General features: G+C 36.9%; 2 protein-coding genes across 2 annotated transcripts; one reads left to right on the top strand and one right to left on the bottom strand.

Moving 5' to 3' along the window:
* Positions 1-1,395: 1,395 nt before the first annotated feature.
* AK6 (adenylate kinase 6) lies at positions 1,396-5,276 on the bottom strand. The gene is made up of 5 exons (XM_044446019.1): positions 5,167-5,276; positions 3,820-3,912; positions 2,229-2,287; positions 1,981-2,126; positions 1,396-1,850 (listed from the first exon to the last, which is right to left on the bottom strand). The coding sequence occupies exons 1-5, from the start codon at positions 5,192-5,194 to the stop codon at positions 1,661-1,663; spliced, it is 516 nt and encodes a 171-aa protein (XP_044301954.1). The 5' UTR covers positions 5,195-5,276; the 3' UTR covers positions 1,396-1,660.
* Positions 5,277-5,565: 289 nt separating this feature from the next.
* On the top strand, positions 5,566-22,125 carry RAD17 (RAD17 checkpoint clamp loader component). Its single transcript, XM_044446005.1, is given in 19 exon segments — positions 5,566-5,792; positions 7,316-7,387; positions 7,508-7,572; positions 7,574-7,609; positions 8,048-8,302; positions 8,995-9,078; positions 10,291-10,447; positions 11,916-12,052; positions 13,414-13,466; positions 13,774-13,899; positions 13,987-14,056; positions 14,603-14,714; positions 15,114-15,305; positions 17,324-17,409; positions 17,539-17,685; positions 18,419-18,565; positions 19,267-19,387; positions 20,001-20,058; positions 21,253-22,125. Coding segments are annotated over 17 exon segments (2,088 nt in total). The 5' UTR covers positions 5,566-5,792; positions 7,316-7,387; positions 7,508-7,536; the 3' UTR covers positions 21,524-22,125.
* Positions 22,126-22,142: the final 17 nt, after the last annotated feature.

Genomic DNA, 22,142 nt, shown 5'->3' with positions numbered 1-22,142 from the left:
CCAGGTATCTTTGGGTTTGTCTTTTTGGCACTAAAGACCTTTTTGGTTTCCCCAGGCAATTAAATATTAAAAACTTGTTTATATTTTTGTTGTTGTTAGTCGTGAAGTTGTGTCTGACGTATCACGACCCCATGGACAACATTCCTCCAGGCCTTCCTGTCTTCCACCATTCCCTGGAGTTCACTTAAGCTCACACCAACTGCTTCAGTGACTCCATCCAGCCACCTCATTCTCTGCCATCCCCTTCTTCTTTTGCCATCCATTGTTCCCGGCATTTCTTAAGTTTCAATAAAGCCAGCTCTTGTGAAATGTTGGGTGCTGGTTATTTTTAGTATTTCATTCCCTGTGTTTTATGCTGTATGTATGCTGTATAATGTGCTTTATTTATAGTAGATGGGTTGCACACAATTAGTCCCACTGCTGACAGAACAACTACTCAGTGGTGGAGAGGAAAATTATTTCCTTCCCCATTTAGGACCTCCATACGCTTCCAAATTTGCTCCGAGAGATGGGAGATCTGATCCATCTGATCACTGGATCATCTATATCAATATTGGCAGCAGTGCTTCCTGGTCTTGGGGGCAAAGCTTCTCAGGCCAGCTACCAAAGATTATTTAAAACCACATCAATTTACCCCTACCTAGTATCCCCACCCCCAATGTTTTAGACTACAACTCCCAGCATTTCTGACCACTGGATAGGTCTTACAAGAAGATAGGTTTCACTGTAAGTCTAATTCATCAATTCAAGGAAGATTTGTGGAACATAGCAAAGGCTGCAGATGTTTTAAAGAACAAATATAAAAAACAAATTCGTTATAAAATATAGTAGAAGGCACTTTAATAGATTTACATGTATATAAATAAAGCTAAATGTTCCATATTATAATATGCACTCCTCTTTAAAAAAATCAAAATTGTGGCCTGATTTTTCCATAGATTAAAATTATGTAACAAACATATTTTTTCTAATTTTACTAAAAAAAATTGTAATGAATACAATTTTCATGCCAAAGGACATTAGTTAGGAAAAGAATAGGCTGAAAAATATCATTTTTCATATTTTACACAAAAATGTAATGCCCTTTGTACAGTCTCCTTAAAGTTTTACAAACAACATTTTAACAGGTGTGGAACAAACATTCCATTCATATGAAGCATTTGTGCTAAAGTGGGCAATTATCAAGACAGTCATCACCCATTGTTGGATAGAACCATTAGGAAACACAGACACACAGAGACACATGCAAAAGTATTAGGTATATAAATAATAATATTCTGAATTATTTTCACAAACTAAGTCCCATGGTCCCATTGGTTAAAAATGCGTCTTTTAAGAGTCCAAAATGTTTTTGTTCAGGGATTGAGATGTTCGAAGGCATAAAAGACTATGTAGTCATGTTTGTTATTCGTCTTTTCAAAACTGTCTTCAAAGAGAATATTTGATACCCAATACCAAATTCCAGGTTTTTACATTTTTAAATGTAAATAGTGTTTGATTTCTGCATTCATATGGACCTGCAAAACTATTTGATTTTCTTAAAGAGGCAACTATTACTTTGAAACAGCAAGTGTAACTTACTGCATGAGAGCATGTCAATTTTATTGGGATGAAGTTCTTTTTATAAATATCTTATTTATTGGCATCATATATTCCAAAGTTAATTGTTGTCTCTTATCCACTGTTCAATCCACTGTATAATCTGATCTAAATTCTGCTCCATATCCTCTGGAGTGTTGCTGGCCAACTGATGTACAATTTCTTCCTGATAAGATGACATGGCCTCTTCATAAATAGTCTGAAAAATTTCGCACTGAATATTGTCTTGAAGCTTTTTTCCTTTGTAACCCCTAAGTAGAAACAAAGAGGAGAAAAAGCACTTAGATATTTGAGTAAATGTTTACGGTAAAAATAAAACTGAGAATGTACACCAGTGAGAGATTTTGTGTTGATAGTTACTCATCTGTAATACTGATTTACCTGCTTTCCAATCTGTCATATAAGAATGAGTTTTCAGTACGTAGCACAAAAATTATGTTAAACCAACGCTCAGGAAAGAAGTCACAGCTGTGATAGTCAACTATAACACCACCTTCACACATCTTGTCTTCCATTTCATCAATTACCTAAAAGAAAAATCAGACAAATAGGCCATGGATTTTGTTGCCATAAATTCTTGGCAAAAAAGACAAAACACGCAATGTGTCAGGCTTTTAACTTAAACTCACTCTGTCTTCATCCAGAATTGGACATTCATATTCTTCATCAAAGCCTTCATATAACTCCCCTACATAATTAGAAAAATGTTTGAAGGTCATCATTATCAGATCACTAAAAAATAAATTTAGTTACGTCAGTTATTTTTCAGACAGGTCACTTTCGAAAACCTCCACACAACCCTATCTTATGCACTTTTATTCAGAAATGAGCTTTAGATTGAAACGTATACATAGAAACAATAACAGCAACATATTACAATTGCATCAAGGTGGAAAGTAGATGATTTTCCAACCATCAAAGATTGGAAAAATAAGCTAGCTGAACATTCAACAATGGCAAAATTAACCAATTGTATAAATACAAGACCGGCCAGTGAATTTAATGAAAAATGGAAAGCCTATTACGAGCAATTTAGCTAATATTTAAGAAAAAAGAATTTGTAAAAAATATTATTAGAGACTCGTACTTCATTTTAAAGTTATGACATAATTTATAATTATTTTGATACATTAATTTGTGAGTGAACCTCAACTGAGAACTGATTGATTTATCTGTGACCAGAGGAGATAGAAATTATGCTTTCTCATGAACAGGCTAGATGGTGAAATTATAGGTTATATTTTTGTAATATTCCTTGGTATCCTTTTTTGCCCCATTCTTTACTCTTTCATGTGCATTTTATTTCTTTTTTGTTAAAAGAAAAAGAAAAAATGAATGTCCCTTCCAACAGGGTTTCGATAATTTTGGTGGGCTGTTGTTTCACTGAATATGCCCTTCTTGGCAGACTTACCCATCCATATGGCAAACCTTTCATGTATTACTTTAGACACACAACCCCTTAGTGTTCTTCAAAGACCGTTTTTCCTCCAGCTCTACTTCTGCCAGGTTTTATGCTTATTTTACAACAAACTATTTTAATGAGATCATTTGTGTGTGGTTAATACAGAAAGAACTGCCCTGCCCAAAGACATACAGTTTTCTTCTCTTAGCTCTCAGGTAATTTAAAACTATAATCTGAAACACATTTACTCCTTGCTATGTGTTACTGAAATCAGTATTTAGTTTATTACTGAACAAACATGTTTAGGGTCATACTGTACGACTATTTAGTACATACACCATACATGTGGTATGAATGCTGACTTGATTCTTTTTTATTTCACCAAAGAAATAAGTGACCTGCATACATTTCTATTTGATCAAATACAAGATAATTATACCACATTATTCAAGATTTCCACCCCTGCAAAAATGCTTCTCCCTGTTGTAATTGTACTTTGTGTTAAGATCACATTAGTATCTCTAAACTTTTGTACAAGTTTATTTACTTTCAAGCTATCAGTAAAAAGGAGAGACTTGAAGAGATACCTAATTCTGTATTTTCAATTGAATGGATAGCATGCATTTTAGTCATACACACATCACATGAAATTATGTCATTTTCAAGGACTTCCAAAGCAATTATTATAAACAGGGATGTTTAAAATAGATTATTCTTCCCTTAAACATAGTAACCCTATATGTAAACATATACTTAATATAAAGATAGACCTATTTGACTGCCTATACACATTTAAAATACTAGATACTCTGAATTACCTTCTTTGGCCAAATCACCCACATTAATGTAAGTCATATCTGTTCTTGCAGCGATTTCTTTGCCTAGTGTAGTTTTACCAACACCTGGAGTACCTATGAAGAGTCATATCAAGAAGAAACAGTAGTAAAACAGTAGTAATTAATAATATGCAAACAACCTTATGTTAAAATTTCTATGCAAGACCCTACTTTAAACAAGTACACTTTGGTCCTTCATAGAGCAATCATATGGTTGCTGGACAGTGTTTAGACAGCCAAAAGATTGCTCAGATCCCCCTTCCCCCACCTCCTCAGCAAGAACAGAAAGAACCATGCAAGCTGCATCTTCAAGCTCATAAGATGAGAAGGGCTTTGAGGAAGCCCTCAAAGGGGGGTGGAGACTGGCATCACCAAGCTATGATGTTTTCTGTAGGTGCCTCAGTCTCTTTCCTCCTGTTCTGAGGCACTGAAATTAGACAGAGGCTAATAGTCTGCTTTGCAGGGCAGGAAGAGCACAGAAGTGACCTTTTCCTTCACACTCCTCCCACCCTGCATAGGAGGCTTCTTATTCTTCTCTGCATCTATACAAAAAACACAGGTAAGTTTGGAGAGTTACAGACATCCCAGTTGGACTGTACCCTGAGTTGTTATCTCTTTAGCCTTCATGGCTCTGCATGAGAAGGAAAGTGTAACTGATTAGGCCTGATCTACACATGTAGCCAAGGAAAAAAATAAAGAGTGCTGTGCAAGAACAATAAGAGTGCTGTAGACTGCACCTCTTTGAACATTAGGTGGATGAATCATATTTTGATGCCCCCCATTTTAAGCATTCCCTATAAATACAAAACCAGTGCACCAGCTAATTTTCCATTTGCATTTCCAGGGTGTTTCAAACCAACAAACATAGATGGAGAAGCATCCAAAACTGAAGCACCCTTCTCCCACTGGTGTAATGCATTTTAATCCCTTCGATTTTTGCATATGTAGATCAGACCTTCTTTTTCAAAGACAGAGGAGTACGAAAGTGGCATTTAATGGGGTACAGAATCATATGAAATTTAAGTATTTACCTTATGATGTGTCAAGTCCTAATTAATTTTGTACCGTGCTATCTAATCTGGACAGTCGCAGATTGCCAGAATCAGGCAGGCAGACCTTTTCAACCTTAATACTAAAAACCTTTAATTGAGAATACAAAAAATTGAACCCAAGGCTTGCTGCTTGAGAAGCACTGCTCTCTCTTAGCGCCCTTCTGCAATTCTTAATCATTTGCTTGTTTACTTCTTTACTGGCGTCTCACGTTTATGTCTTCGTGTCTCCCTCCCCTTTCCCCTTGCCATACGGCCACAATCCCCGTTTTGTTCTTACCCGTGAGCAAAATATTAGGTCTCCTCATATTCGCTTCACCGTCTCAAGTGCCCTGAAAGCTGTCACGAAGACACATGCAAAGCCTTTTCCGAGGGCCTTTCACGAACATTGTAAAGTCGGCGCGTACTAAAAACGTCACCACGGCTCTTTCCTCACCACCTTCGGTAGTGAGCGGGCAGATTTTCTGGGGTGAGAGCCGTGTTCCATGTATGTGTGTGTGTGTGTGTGTGTGTATGTATGTATGTATATATATATATAAAATACACACCCACACACACACCTACGCATAAAAATGAATTGTTGCTAATGCATTAGGTTTCTCAATGAGATCTGGTTGATTTCTGAGGTGAAAGAAGGCGGTACGTTAGGCAGTCCGAGAACCGCTAAGCGCCATAGAATGGGAGGCCCCCGCCTGGAATGCTGATGGCCTAAGACGGGGGAGGGAATGAAAAACGGGCTCTTCTGCTGGAAGGGCTGGGGCAGGTTTCTGGTGATGGTGAGAAGTAGCCCCGCGCGGCGAAAGAGGTGGAGAGAGGGTTTTAGCGCGTTATAGCTGGATAGAGCCCCTCTGATAGAGTCTCTCCAAAGTCTCTGACAGAGTTTCCTGTTGACCGGATAGGCTCAATGTATGTACACCGTAATCCTAAGCATCTTTGTTCTGAAGTAAGCAACTGGCTTCTCTTTCTCATCACTTCGTACTTGTCAGAGTAAGAACGGAATCCTGTACAGGTTTATTCAGACGTAAGGTCCATTGAGTTCAATTGGGCTTGCTTCCAGATAAGCGCTTATAGGATAACCTGAGGAAACGTTCCTTCCTAGGAAACAACATCTGAAAGAACAAGCACTTCCCCATGGCATAAAGGAACTCTGCCTCCTTTCCTTCTTCCCTTGGGATAGATAGTACAGATATGTGCTTTGAAGTTGTCAAATAGCACTGTACATTGGAGAACAATTAGGTAAACTAGGCTGTGCTCTTTATATTGCGCATTCTGTGGAGATGGTATGACAGCATTTGAACTTGTGATATGCTTGTTAAAGTTCTCTCATTTACTTCCCTTTCAACCTTCTTCTCTGCCTCTCCATACAGATGTTCTATAACTCTTCAACATAGATATATGTTGTCCCTATATATGTCCCTAATGGAGACAGAATATCTGCAATATTATCTGGGTGGCTGAATAGAGATACGGTCTGAATATTTTCACATGGGAATACTTTCAGATGGATAGCTCCCAGCACTACCAGTAGAAAAGTAGTGCAACTATTCTATTTTCCCCATTCAATCGATTACTTATAAGAAAAAAAGATGTGGGAAAACATGGGAGATTTACAATTGGAAGAGAATTATATTGGACCCTTTGTAAAGTCCAGTGTTTGAGGCACCCCAACTGTGAAATAAGCTCCTCATCTAGAAGCACCCCTAGATTCAGCTGAATCCTTTAGTTTCTTATATTCACTATAACCTTATATTAGGAGTAGGAATGTATGAGGTTATTACTCTGACTAGCTACTGAAATCCCCTTCTTGCTTCTGTAACCAACTGTACCCAACCGAACAAAAAATATTGCTCTTTTCAAATAGTTTTTCAATCATGTTGCCGGTGTACTTCTGACACTGTACTATTTCACCACAACTTTGAGTCTGTATTCATATAACAGCACCTTTGGAGGCAAATAAACTGGTGTTTTTGGCAGGATACTAGTGCATGCTCATAGCTGGGAGAAAATTTTGGATTAGTACTACTGCAGCAACTGCTTTCTTTTTCCCAAAATGAAAGTAGCTGGTTTAAGCATGCTTTTGGAAAGCATGAATAGTGTAATGTGTAATTAGGGCTCTTATATCACTTAAGAACTGATAGCCAAATAAACCTGAAGTTTACTAATAGCAAGCAGCAATTGCTCCTAAATGTGGGAAAAATTGCACTTACCCTTTGTTTCTCTGTGGAGATTTGCAAGTGTAGGTTCACAACTAAGCTGAATTGTGTTAGCAGTGCTATTGCAACTGCACATATTGTGCTATTTCTAGCCTCACATAACCAGAAGCTGTTACTAGAACAGAAAATCTGATTTGGGCATGCAGTTCCCACAGGACTGTTTCAACAAAGGCAGAACCGTGGATATTTCATGAGTATTACCTTATCTCTTTCCAGTCACCATGCTAAGTCTAAATGAGAGTGAATAAGGGCTGCTAAACTTTTGAGGAGAGAAAGGAAATTGCACAGGTGAGTAGAACAAAAACTGAGCAGATATCTCTTTATTTGGAAGGCTGTTCTGGTTGGTCTAAATGTTTTAAAACTAATCTTGCAAGGTTTGTTTATATATGCATTTCTCCACTTTTCTAGATTACAAAATTTAAGAGGCTACTGGTCATATGCTTCGGATGGAAACTACAGAAGTTGATGATGTCAAAAAAATCTTCCAAAAGAAAGATAAGTCTGGCTAAAGTGGGTGATTATAAGCTAAAAATATTAACCAACTTCAGACTATATTTTTATGTGCACCTGTTATGCTCAGATATGGAAGGATTGTTTCTGTTTCTTGATAGTTTAACTTAAACTGGTTTGGAATTGGTTAAATTTTACAGACTAAGCATGATTATTGGAAGTGTTATTGAATACATTTATGCTAAACATGTATAAATGGTTTAATTCATGCCTACTAAATATATGCATATATGTTACATATTATTTCATTTTGTATTCAGGTAGATTTGCTGAATTTCTGCTTTGATGGAACTGATGTGAATGATAAATGGCTTTCTATTAGTGTTGGAAGTATTCATAATATTGTACAGTAAATACTAGCGGAAGTCAAATATTAATCAGATTAAGAATTAATTATTTCTATGATATAATAACTTTGGTATGCTTATATTTTGCTAGGTGACTGATTGGGTTGAACCATCTTTTAGTGATATCTGTAAGAATACAGATCTGTCATCTAGCATTCTTCATAAGAAGTCTTCTACAGATAATAATTACTGTCAGGAGGCTAAAGAGCATTTCCCTGTGCTAGAAATTTGGAAAAGTGGGAGAAAAAAAAGAAAGCCAGCTACTAGAAATGAAAGAGATAAATTCTCCAAGCAAAATTGTAACCAGACTGAACCATGGGTGGATAAATACAAACCAAAAACTCAGGTAGTGTCTAGTTTAGAATGCTTTTAAAATCAGGGAACTATGTTGCTTGTTGATGTGGCATGCCCAAAGGGAAAGTAAAGAAACTGTTAATTTAGACTTTATTAGTTGTGTGTCCAAGTGGTGGATCTTGCTAGTGCATGGGCAAACTTGGCTACTGCCCAGAGTATATGGGAAAATCAGTATGGGAAAGTCTCTTGGTTTTGGTATGTGGCATGGAGGCAGAAGCCATATTGTAGGTTCCAAGGTGTGAATGGGATGTTTCCTCATAGTCTTTTTATTTTAATTTGCTTAATATGGACAGCAGGATAGAACCATTGTAATTTGAAGGCTGCAGGAGCATCTCAGATCCTAGAGTCCACTGTGCATGATGTCATCACCATGGCCTCTAAAAACCTGATACAGATGTGTTTCAGGTAGTTACTAGCCAGTTAAACCCCTAATAGACAGTAATCCAGTGTAGTAGGACTTCTCAGTTACATTACATACAGAAAATAAAGAAGCCCACAGCCACTTATTTCCATTTTGCTTACCCTTGTATTCAACGACTCTCAGCAGTATCAAAAGTATATGCTGAAACTATGTCATCATCATGCATTGGGGCTTGAAGGTCTCTAAAGAACTTGTAAGATTACCATGTTATATTTTGCTCCATAAATATCGTATTATTATATGTTTATTTTAATTCTCACTAGAATGAGCTTGCCACACACAAAAAGAAAATTGAAGAAGTTGAAACATGGCTTAAATATCATATATTTGAAAGACAACCTAAACAGGTAGAGTTTATTTATCAAATATTTTAATTTGCCAATAAGTTTGCTTTAAAGGATTTCTCATCTTAAAAAGTAGGAACATACTAACTTTAATGTACATTTAAAAAAAAATAAGAGAACAGTCCTGTGATCACTGGAAGAGTGCCCCAAGAACATAGGATTGTATGAACTCCTTTTCCTGAAGCCATGTTCTAGGCACTTAAGAACATGAAAGAGTGCATGGCACCTACTTTTAAAAGAACTGAAGTTTTGAGCATCTTAGAACAATCAAGACCCCCCCCCCCCGTCCCATCTTGCTACAAGGGGGGAATGAATATCCATTATTGTTTTTCTGCAAACATAGACTATTTGCACTTCTGGTTTGGCTTGACAAGCCCTCCTACAAAAGATCAAATAAAACAAAGATTTAAAAAAGGCTAGTTGGAACCTCTTTGAGTCAATGTCCAGGTTTGTTACTTGCTATACTTCAGTAAGGTACCCATTCTTGAACCTCCATAAGTGTCCACACGCACAGAAAAAATAATGTGTGCAAATATTAATCACACATGAGGGATGTAAATATATGTATATACGTTTGTAGCCATGGCTGACCCCTCCATGGTGCTGCTTGAGAACTGAAGGGACTGTCAGTAACTTTTAAAGGGGGAATTGTTGGCTATCTAAACAAGGGAGCAGGGAAGGGGTAAAGGGAAAAATGGGAAAGTTTAAAAGCCAAAAGGGGCTCGTGGCTGTGGCGAGGAAAGCCACTTGTGGAATAGATGTCACTGGTGGTGGCCCAAGCAAGCTTGGCAAGAGTAGCAAGGGGTTTTTGTTTCTCCTGCCAAGTGTTTTGCTCACTCCTTCTCTTTACCCACAATGGATTTTGTTAGCCAGGTATGGATGACACACGAACCCATCATGAGTGAAAGAATCCTAGAATATGCACCCTTGTCAGGCTGGTTTGTAACTTTAAAATAAGCCACACTGAGGGAAAGGGATCCTGAATCACATGATATGCTAACTCACTGTAACTTTTTAGACACAGTGAGTTGGCATGTTATGCAAACCCAGTCACAGTCTCAGAACTACTCTTACTATATGACTGTTTGAATACTTGCTAGAGCATTTCTAGAAGAGCGCTGTTGGATGTTTTTCTTTTAATTATTAATCAGAGGCTTACTTTTTTCAATTCAATTTCAAATATTGTTCAGCTCATGAAATGGTATCTTGTTGTAGGGAAGCTCTGTTTTATTATTAACTGGTCCTCCAGGATGTGGAAAGTCTGCAACTGTGGAAGTATTAGCCAAGGACCTTGGCATTCAGGTGCAAGAATGGATAAATCCTGTATCTCTAGACTTCAGGAAAGATGACTTTCAAAATGCTTTGAACCATGGTAAAATTTAAATCTAATTTAACTCATTGATAACTTCCTAACAGACAAGCACTTGGATCCATACCTATACCTTTCTCTTGGTCCAGTTCTATGTATCTAGATATTATATTTAATAGGAATGAGAGAGAGAGTGAGAAATTGCCCATAATCTAAAGCCATAATCAAATGGTAGTCATCATAATTCATGGGACTTACTCCTACTTAATGGATACTAAATAGTTTCTAAATTTCAAAACTTATCTGCTGTGCAGTAATGGGAATGGGCAGTAGCCCTTCTGTTTGAATGCATACTACAAATTTTCCTAATCATGGCACAGTTTGCATGTAATACAAATAAGGATGGTAAATCTCAGGACTGGGGATGAAATTTGGTCATTTGGAGCTCCTCAGATAACTCCTTCCTTTCCTGACTATACTTCCTTTTTTATTTTCCTCTGATCCTTGGGTGCTTTACCAGCAATTGTACATTTTTCCTCATTCTGAAAAGAGCTGTAAGCTACAATAGGATAGTATTTTTATATCATTGTGTCTTTGTCCCAGCCCACTACTGGAACACAGCCCCAGAATTTACTCTAAAATTGAATTTGACCTTTGGACTGAAAAATTTCCTCACCCCTCTACTAAAGCATTTCCTTAACGAGCAACAGCAAGCTCCCTCACCTTTCCAGAAGGATGAAATAGGAAATTTCTACTTCTACTTTAGATTAGCCACAGTTTAGTGTTCCATCCAAACCATAAACTATAGTTATTTTTAACCATGGTTAGTGAAAACAAGCTGGCTTCATAACTTGTAGTTAGGGTTAAGGTTCTGCCTAACCCACTAACCTTTGTCAAGTCTAACCTCAGATGTCATGGCAAGCTGTGGTTTGTCTAAAATAGAAATGAATGTTTCCAGATTCCTCCTTGTGGCTGAACTAAAGAGGAAGTATACAAATCCAAGATTCATAATGCAGAAAGACAGTTTAATATTTCATGCAAATACAGTCAGTGCATCAAGGATGAAGTTGTTAGCATGGATCTCTTGGTATTAGTGGCAAAAATGTTCAGTGGGCTGGTGCTTTGGATTCTTTAATGTAGGTAATGTTATTCAGTTATCAATATTACACTGCTGATTTGATTGTCTAAAAATTAAAAATGATTTGTAAGCCTTTTCTGCTTACTGAACTTTACAATACTGAAACACTTGAAGGGTTTTGCATGGTACTTCTATTTTAATGCACATCTGATATTTCAAGTGAGGTGTAACTTGCACTCTGGAATGCAATTGTCTAACACACTGATGAAAATTATAAACCATTAATGGTATATTCATAATACCTTAAATTTACATGTGTGGTGTGTGGGCATCAGGCAGCAAACAACAAGCAGCCCAGTTTTCTGCAAAGCACAGAACTTAAAGCAGATAGGACAGTGAAACTTCATTTTTTATTAAAATGGTATACATTGTAATGTGTCCTCTCTTGTTCAGAATCTGATTTTCAGATAGTTCCCTATCAAAGCCAAACTGCCCTCTTTCAAGAATTTCTGTTAAGAGCAAACAAGTATGCCAGGCTTCAGATGGCTGGAGAGTCCACGGGAACTAACAAAAGACTTATTCTTGTGGAAGTAAGTAGAACTAGTTGAATACATTAGTCAGGCATTTTTATCCTTTACATAAAGCTAAATTCTTTTTTCTCTATTTCCTTGTTTTTAATACTGGTTTGTAAGATATACTAAAGTAGGCTATTATCTAAAAAGCATAAGTTCCTATTAAGTATGAACAGCTCACTGCTTCTCCCACCATGAAAATAACAAAAAAGATGGGAAGCATCCCTGAACATAGGATGATTATTTGAAATGTTGCTCATACAAAAGGGAAGACCAGATATGAGGTGGATTGAATTTATAAAAGAAGCCACAGCTTAGAAGAGCTGAATGGAGCTGTTAATGGACAGAATATTTTGGAGGGCTTTCATTCTTTAGGTCAGTACAAGTTAGAGACAACTTGATGGCACACAACAACAACAACAAATGTGAAAATGTAATTTCTAATTTTGAAAAATTTAGTAATTACAAGCTATAATTTAAGGACCTGTACCTGATTTAATTTGTACATATATTTCTCTGTTCCAGGAAAGAGTCTAGAGTGCCCTAAGATTAAAGAAAATAAAGCTCAGTGGTAGAATACATGTTTCACATGCCCTTGATTCCAGGCTTAATCCATAACGAACCCAGTATGGTGTGGTGGCTGGACTGTTGGACTGAGCCTCAGGCAATCTGGGTTCTAGTCTCAGTCAGCCATGGAGCTCACTGGGTAAATTTGGAACCAGTCATAGAACCCTCAGCCTAACCAATCTCACAGGGTTGCTGCTGTGAGAATTAATAAGCCAGCTTGAGTTCCTTGCAAGAGGAAGAAAGATGAGATATAAATGTAATATAGTAACAGCAGCAGCAGCGACACATCTGGGTAGGGCTGGGACAGATCCCTCTCTGAAACTCTGGAAAGCCATTGCCAGTCACTAGGGAGCTAGATGGATTGGATTGGCAGAAGATACAGACTAATTTTTATGTTGAACATTTAAATAATGGCAGTCATAACAATATGATTGAAACTCTCCTCTACTTTAAGACTTGCATATCTTTTGTCTTCAGCATTAAGGCCAGGATCCAAGGAACTACAGAACAATTGCTGTGTTCCCAAATGGACTTTGGACTTGTATTATCCAAAAAGCATCATCACTCCCATCTATGGGCAACAATTTTGAAAATGAGAATATTATTCAGAGCAGTTTGTAATGTGGCATGGAGGACCCATTGGGTATGCAGAAGTCCATGGGTTCATCTAAAGTACTTCTTTGAATCCAAGCCTGTTTGTGTTGTGTTGTATTACATTGCAATCTTAATGGTCCTGGCACAATGAGGGTCAGTCACAATACTTGTGCAGCAGGCGTGCTAAAATAACAATATTGCATTTGATTTTTCAACAGGATATTCCAAACCATTTTTATTGTGACCCAAGCAGTTTGCATGACATTTTAAGGTAAATATAAAGCCCTGTTCAGCAACTAGTTTTGCAAAGGCCACTATTACTAAAGATGAGTGGACGAAGGTTCCTATTACTGACTCCAAAATAGTATGGTGCCATTCTTATTTAGGCTTATGGTATACTCCACATCATTCTTTTGCTTCTGGACTGGGGGCATGTGGAAGAGGGCAGATAATCTGAAGGCACAGTTTTGGGCCAGGGAGCTCTAATTGCTAATTGCTAGCATAATCTCCTACCACTCAGTATTCAAAATCTTTGAAGTTTAGCCTTGTATCTTCCTCTTTTTTATTTGGTATTCTAGGAAATTTGTGCGGACAGGCAGATGCCCTCTTGTGTTTATTATATCAGGTGGCTTCAGTGGAGCCAGCAACCAATGGTTTCTGTTCCCAAAGGAAATTCAGGAAGAGCTGCATATATCTAATATCAGGTAAAGAGATCACCAAATTCACTGGAGTTGACTGAAAATGTAATGTAAAGCTTGTCTTGACCATCTCTTTCTTATCAATTTTCTCAGTTTTAATCCAGTGGCTCCTACAATGATGATGAAAGTTCTAAATCGAATAAGTGTTACAGAGTTCAATACGGTATGAAAAATTAAAACACCATTGAGATAATAGGGATATGGTTATATTGTATTGAACGGTGGGTAGTATTGCCATGCCAAAATATTAGCTTAAATATTAGCTTAGTATTGGAAATTGGCATTGCAAATCCCTGCTCAGCCACAAAGATTACTGACTGAATAATCTGTTTATCTGTGCATAGAGCTTCTGTATTTTATTTCACCATCAGTGCAGCTGTACATATTTAGTAGGGGATGTGTATATTTTTCTAAAGTATTGTTGTGCTGCTGAGTCTTTATGGGTTTATTGTATGAACATAAATACACTAATATCAGATGAGACATTGCAGTATATGGGGTAAATGTATGAAAACTAGTGTGTGTGTGTGTGTGTGTGTGTGTGTGTGTGAGATTTCTTAGGTCACTTGTGTATGTACTGCAAAACCCCGGGTTAATGATTATATAAAGGCTTAGAGCAAATGTGATAAACTAGTAGCAGTTAATTGTATGCTGGTTGTAAGTCTTGAAGTTGTCCAAACCTTGCAGGCGTTTTTGCTTTTGATTGTAGAATGGAGAAAAACCTGATGTTCCTGGCAAAACTTCATTAGAATTAATTTGCAAAGGTTGTTCAGGTGATATTAGGAGTGCAATAAACAGTCTTCAGTTTTCTTCTTTAAAAGGTATGTATAAAAATCCTTCAGCTTAAGGATGTTTGCTTTCTGAGAAGATGGAATGGACACCATTGAGGCAGTGTTGAAGACATTCTCAATAGTGAGAAACAGAAATTAAATGTATTTTTGTTACTAAGAGCAATTCTAAAGTCTCTGACAGAGTGCTTCAATACAGGGCCCTCTGATCTGTCCTAAACTCAGCTGGCTTTTGCCAAGCCTTTCCTTTTCCCTGCATCTTCCTTTTCCCACAGTATTATTATTATCAGCTTGGCTTGGAAAATAAAAATCCCTTCTATTGCAAACATCTTGGCATATTTTTCTATTAAATCAGGAGTGATTCAAATTATGGAATTCATGCTTTCTCATTCTACTATAGTGCTAATGTTCTTGTTGCTTTTTGATGACCAGAATATTATTCAGAGGACAACCTGTGGTCACAGAGAAAAAAGAATTCTACATTAAAATGTGATACATTGTCTAAAATAAAGAAGAAGAAGAATGCTGGTAATCTGTTAGAAAATGTGGAGCTACAAGCTATTGGTGGCAAAGATGCCTCCATCTTCCTTTTCCATGCTTTGGGAAAAATACTTTATTGCAAAAGTAAGAAAACTAACCCATTGTTTTCCATTCTTATGTTTGAAAAGAAACACATAATTTCTACATGTTTTTTACAATCAGCTAACTTGGTATTGTTTTAAAATAGTCATGTAGTCCCTCTTCACATGTGAAATGCTTGAAGGGGGCATCCCACAATTATTGAGTCTGGGTCTGCACTGTTTGCCTCCAAGTACCCATGCATTGGTGGACTGTCCACAGCAAAGAAGACTTAATCTTGTAAAAGGCTACACTCAAGCAGGTTTCTTCACTGCAGACCAGAACTGTCTGCAAGCAAAGCCAGCAGTACAATCCTACTCCCTGCATACTCCCCTGTTTTTAGTTGTTTTTAGTTGTTTTCAATTTGCGCTGTCATTTCTCCAGTTCATATCTTTCTAGAAATTACAGGGAGTCCCCAAGTTACGAACAACCCATACTTTTGAACAAACTGCCATAAAACTTGTTAATTAAAAAAAAATACTGCAGAAAGTAGTCATCGCCATAAAGAGAAAGGAAGTGAAAGGGGAGAGTGGAGGGCTTCCAAAGCAGGCCTTCTTGCCCTGCCTATCTGGAGAGAGAGATAGCATTTCTCTCTGGCATTTCCTTGCTGCAAAGAGGCGGCACTGGTGAGTTTGGGCAGGTGGTGGGTCTAGAGATAGTTTTTCCACTTTCATGGGGATCCTGCACCCCTAACCCCCCACAAATGTGGAGGAACAATTATACATGCATATAACAAATTTGATTTAAAGACAAATTTCCCTTTTCTCAGGGACAGAAATTAACCATTACCTTGGGACTGCCTGCACATCCAATCATTCAGAAAGAATTATGTCTTTATTTCTAGAAATAAATACACTCTTATCTTTGTATAATCCAAAGGTTCTTGCCTGTTTTCTCCTAGCAGGTGACAGAGCCACAGACATATTCTTTAGGGCAACACATGGCCTACTCAGGGCCATCGGTGTTAGGGTCAGGGACATCAGCACTCAGTTTGGCATCAAAATGGGGTTGGGGTTAAATTGTAAAATAGAGTTGCATAGTTGGCTACAGCGTACTCAAAGGACCTTTTAAGTACTCTGTGGCTGCTATAAAGAGCTAAACTGATCACCTTTGACTTTTTCTTATTATGATACTTATTTTTCACACTGCTCTCCATGGATTCAGTGACTCTCCATGGAGTCCAACCTGCAGAGGGATCCAAGCAAAAACATTTGACATATTTACTAGATGGGTTTATTTTAAATCACTGATGAACTGAAGTCTTATTAGCTGGCAACTTGCATGTGATACCTACACCTCCAATGAAATCTTCTGATATGTGTCCATACAATTAAATATTTGGCTAGCATTGTCCATATACTGCATCACAATGTTTTATCTAAAATTTAAGAGCATATAGAATGTGTGAGAATGCAAATCTTTGGCAGTATCCAACTGGGTTCCAAACTGTATGAGAGGAGGATCTAACAAAAGCCACAGTTGTGCAAGCATAATGTGCAAGTACTTAGATAGTGGTAAGATTTGGCAGAGCTCTGAGAGTAGAATAATGTTTGAATTCATGAAATAACACTCCACACTTGCAATCACTGGAGTCCCATTCCCTCCCTCCTTTCCCCACTTTTCTCCTTATTTATTTATTTATTTATTTATTGGTAGGATGTGCACAAATCTACCATGTTTACATTATGTTTTCTAGCGAGATAGAAATATGCAATATTTTGTGTTTCTGAGATGAAAAAGGATCATATATGAAGCAAGCAGACTAGCTAGTGAGAATTCTCAAACAAAACCTGGAATGGCCTTTTTTGACACAGCTGATTTCACTGCTGTGTGAACACAGAATTTATGTATGCCTTAGAAGTATAGTTTGCAAAAGTAATACAAGCCAAATGAACCATACCTATTTGAGTTGTAAACAAACCTTTTATTTCTGGTAGCTACCTTTCCACATAAGCCAAGAACCTATTTTTCAGGTATGTAATTGATATTTGATAAGAACTAGTGTTTTATTACCTTTTTTATAGGAGAACCAGCAAAAGAGTTGGACTTTCCTCAGCTGCCTGTTCATTTATCAGAATATGAACGAAATTCCTTGCTTGTTCAACCAGAGGTAAAGGTGTTTATTGCAATTAATTACTGAAAATCACTTTAACAATGATAATTCTTAATTGAAGTAAGAACTGATTCACATTTCTTTGATGTAAAGTATTAACTCTGTGTGTGTGTGTTTCTTTATTAGGATGTCATTGAAAAATCACACATGCCTGGAGACATTTTTAATTTATACCTTCACCAAAACTACATAGACTTTTTCTCTGATATAGATGATATTGTGAGAGCCAGTGAATATTTGAGTACTGCTGATTTCCTTTGCAGTAGGTGGGATGTAAGTTAAAGATCAAATAAAATGTTTATTCCTTAATTTTCATAGCTTAATTTATAAAAGCTTAAAGTAAATGTCACCATGGCTAACTAAACATTTGGAACCAAACAAAATACAAAGTTAATGAGTTTGGCATGGTCTTGCATGAAAACTAATTTAAATAAATGTATAAATTAGTTAAGTCATTAAAATTTATTGTATATAACTTTACAATTGAAGTAATAACTTTAAAGCTTACTCTTTACCAAACCACTTGGCCCAAAGAAAAAGTATCTCCTGAATCAGCTTAGAGCTGATTGGCGAGTGGTCTGATTTCCATGTTCCTTTTTAATGTTTTTAACTCGCAACAAATATTTCTTCAACGTTTGCTTTCATGTGTCAACACTAGGCCAGAACCTGAACCAACAGACTATGTGGTATGGTATGGAAATTCCCACTGTGGGATATCTGTGCATTAATTAATATTCACCAGATTAGTAGCTTCAGGGATGAGATAAAACCATATAATTAAAAGGACAGCTTTTCTTCAAGTACATTTTCTAGGACAGTAATGGAGGGAAAGCATGAAATTTTGCATTTACATTCAATCATGTTCAAGTGCCTTGCTCTGTAGGGTGTAGAACATGGTAGTTCAACCAGTAATAATAAACACTCACTCTATAGCAGACTTGCATCCTTCATCTTTTATCATGTTTTAAGATTTCATGCAATTCTACAACTTTATCACTCGCTGTAGGCACGACCTACACTCCGGGAGTATAGTGCATCTGTGGCCACAAGGGGTGTGATGCATTCAAACAGAGCCAGAGCCTTTGCCCAGAGCAAAGGAGGAATGGGCTTTCGGCCCCTTCATAAACCACAGTGGTTTCTAATTAATAAAAAGGTAATTATTTTTCTGTTTTGTCAAAATGTATATTTGTCTTAAATGTCAAGTACAAGTTACATTCTTAGAAATACTGATCTACTATAGAATCAAATTAAGCTCAGATGTTTTAATGTTGCTATTATTCAATGTGTGATGTAGGCTAACAGTACTGTTAGCCTTAACTGGTCTGTTTGTGATAAACAGTTCAATTACAAGATTACTGAGCTAATTCATAAGATTTAGGGATTGTTTTGTCTCATCTAGCAAATGAAAATATTTTAGATTACTCATCCCCACTGGATAATCTAGGCCCAATTTGACTGTGCAAACAACCCAAAAGGAAATATATTATTTACAGACGATCATGAAGCAACATTTGATCTCACATATATGTTAATCCCAGCAACCCCTGTGACACTGCAAAAGGCCCTGGTTTTAACAATTTAAGAAAAATACACTTGCTCCAATGATGGTGCCATCAATTTATGTGATCTACAAAAAAACTAAAAGAGTTAATGACTGTTTAAATGACATACCTTGAAGATTTAAGATCTTGAAATTATCTAGGCTACCTATTATACCACATCTCACTAGCTATTTTTACAAAGCAGTTCAACAGGATAATGTTAAAAAACCTCTTAGATTATATATTTATACTTCTCTAAAGCTAGAGAGACAGTCTATGATTTAACTGTTAATACTTGTTTGTTTTCTTGAAGTATCAAGAAAACTGCATTGCTGCGAAATCCCTCTTTTCAAGTTTCTGTTTGCCACCAGTATGTCTTCAGACCCAGCTATTACCTTACCTTGCCATGCTGACAAATCCAATGAGAAATCAAGGTATCTTTAAAGTTACATTTCTGTCTAGAAAACATATTGGGAAGTTTTGGGAATTCTTACAAGCTAGAATCTAAACAGAGGCAGTTAAAACAGCTTTTACTGAAATTAGACCTTACTACAGTGCTGGTATTAGCACAATGTGAGATGGTGATGAAGCCCTGAAAAAAATCACAGCATACTCGCTTCAGATGTTTTGCACTGGGAAGGGGAGGAGACTTTAGTGCTCCTGTAAGCTACCCCAGAATTGTCTGCCTCCTCCCCTCTAGTAATCTAGCACAGGATTGAGAGGGTGATAAGGACAGAGCCTCTTCCTCCATGCATGTGTTGTGCATACTAGGCCTCTGGTCAATACTGGATGTGGCTTTTAGGTCTGAAAAGCTCATGTACCTCTAATTCATAGTCACAGCGATGTTTATTTATTTGTTAAACGCTTTTGTATGCCGTCCTATTATACAGAAATCTCAGGACAGCTTACAATAATGTTGCACGAATGGCTTTGTATATGTATATGTGTTCAATGCATACATAATTGTCTTAGCTAAATTAGAAGGTAGAAGTGTTTTACATTCAAATAAAAACTTGATTTACAGCAATAATTTTTGTGTTTTCTCAGCTCAGATTACTTTTATTCAAGATGTTGGAAGGCTGCCATTAAAGAAGCACTTCAGAAGGTAAACATCAAGATTTTTTTTTGAAGACGCTGTATGAAAGGCAAATTGTTAAATCTTATTTTAGGTTTTTATTTACATGTATGTATCATCATATCTTGAAGGTATAAGGTAGCCAACAGCAGCATTGAAATACAATTCAATAGAGCAGAAAAGATTTTTAATGCTTCAGTTCCCCACCATAGTGCTTTTCAGAGCTTATGAAACTGTAAGTCCTTTCCCCTAATATTTTAACCTAGAAATAGCATGGATTCATGTGTCTAGGTCCTGTACTTTGTATTGTAAGTGTTCCTTCTTTCCATCCCACTTAACTCCAGCCTGAGTGCATCAGGCTTTCAGCAGCTGGGATTGTACAGCCCCACTCCTCTTTTTTAATGATTTTTTGATGGGATAAGAATCAGTGGAGAGAAGAGGTTTGTGCAGGGGTTAGTAAAACAGGAAAGTGATTTAAATAATCCACATTGTAAACTTATTCATAACAAAGTTCATTGGGGGGCTTACAATAACAATAAAACAAAATACAACCATCTGTAGTAAAATATAAAGCAAGTCTTTTTTCTAGAAACCTGAGCATCATTTATTTTGAAATTTATTAATCATTAGGCATATAAAATTGTCTCTTTTCTAGAATTACCTATAGGTAAAAAGGTCTTAATTGCTGGGCCTGAGAAATACTGTTTGTAATTTTAACTCCAGAAGTCATTGAGAGAGGAAATGGTAGCAAACCTTTTGATCGCAGTTCATTTATTATGGGAAAAGAATAGATACTAGGGTAAAGTGCTGAAGCTTAGCACTCTGTCCTAATCTGCAGTTCTTTCCTCCTAAATCTGAGATCGTCTTATTTTACATAGTATGCTATTATATGCACGTTTAGACAGAAAAAAGGCCCCCAACTCCGGGCATGCTGGATGGGAAAAGTTGGCAGTAGCAGGATTTTTTTCTGTTTAGGCATGGTAAGTATTGCATCCTTAGAAATTATGTTTAGAAGCTTCTAAGTGGGTTGTGAGAGCTCTAGTAATGTGAATTGTTTTGGGGTTACTAGAATGTTTAGCAATAAAAAAGCAATAGCATTTAATTTTTTAAAACTTGGTATAAACGTCAGTATGGAAGGGACAATTTAACTGATACTTAAACTTTTCTGCATGAGAGAAAGAAAATTCTTAATATTTCTGAAGCTTTATTGCTATTGTTTTACAGGCTGAAGCTTGAAACTCTTACTGATAAGGATTGTTCAATAAATGTCCTGGATAGTGATGATGAAGGGGATTTTGTTGAGATGCAACCCCCAAGCAAGCTTATCGAAATTCAGAAAAACAAAACCAGTGAAGAAAATGAACCAGGAGACTTGTTTCATCAATTCAGTCAGTCCAGTGGACATGAACTGCCAGGCAGTCAACCTCAACCCATTACAGCACAAGCAATCATGGAGGAAGATGATCTAAACATAGAGGAATGTGATAGTGACTGAAAGTTATAAAATGGCAACCCAAAAGCTGTGATAGTGTTTGTTAGTTCTGATATTTTGTAAGAATTTTAATGTACAGAGAATTACCAATGTGGTTTTTTTTTGCAGGTCGTTGCTAATTTGTTATAAATTCACTTTGGGTAATGAATATGGATGATAGCAGAGTGCTGGGTGTCCCCTAGTTGATTTTGCACTATAATGCAGGGGTTGGCAACTTATGGCCCTCCAGATGTTTTGGCCTATAATTTGCATAAGCCCTTACCGTTGGCTATACTGGCTATGGCTTACAGGTGGTATAGGCTAAAATTTTTGGAAGGGCACAAGTTGCCCAATTCTGCCAAGGCCACAGCTATGTATACTGCAATATAAGATTTTGTTTTCCTTCCCTATAAGGTGACATGAAAATCTATATTATAGGGAAAGGCATTTATTTGGAATTTTTATACCTCTGTTTTTCAGATATTTGGGAGATAACTGTTTTGTGACCATTTCACAAGTTTAACCCACACCTGCAATACTAGGGGAAAATGTACAAAGCATTTACATTTTGGGTTGTGTACTATTTAAATGTAAATAAACTTTTGAATGCCTTGCTTGTAAGTAAATCTTGCTGTTTCCTCCC

This window comes from Varanus komodoensis, unplaced genomic scaffold (assembly GCF_004798865.1).
Source record: "Varanus komodoensis strain SLA01 unplaced genomic scaffold, ASM479886v1 scaffold5, whole genome shotgun sequence".
NCBI classification, from domain to species: Eukaryota; Metazoa; Chordata; class Lepidosauria; order Squamata; family Varanidae; genus Varanus; species Varanus komodoensis.
Note: the sequence above shows the minus strand (reverse complement) of the source record. Positions and strands in the feature narration are given on the sequence as shown.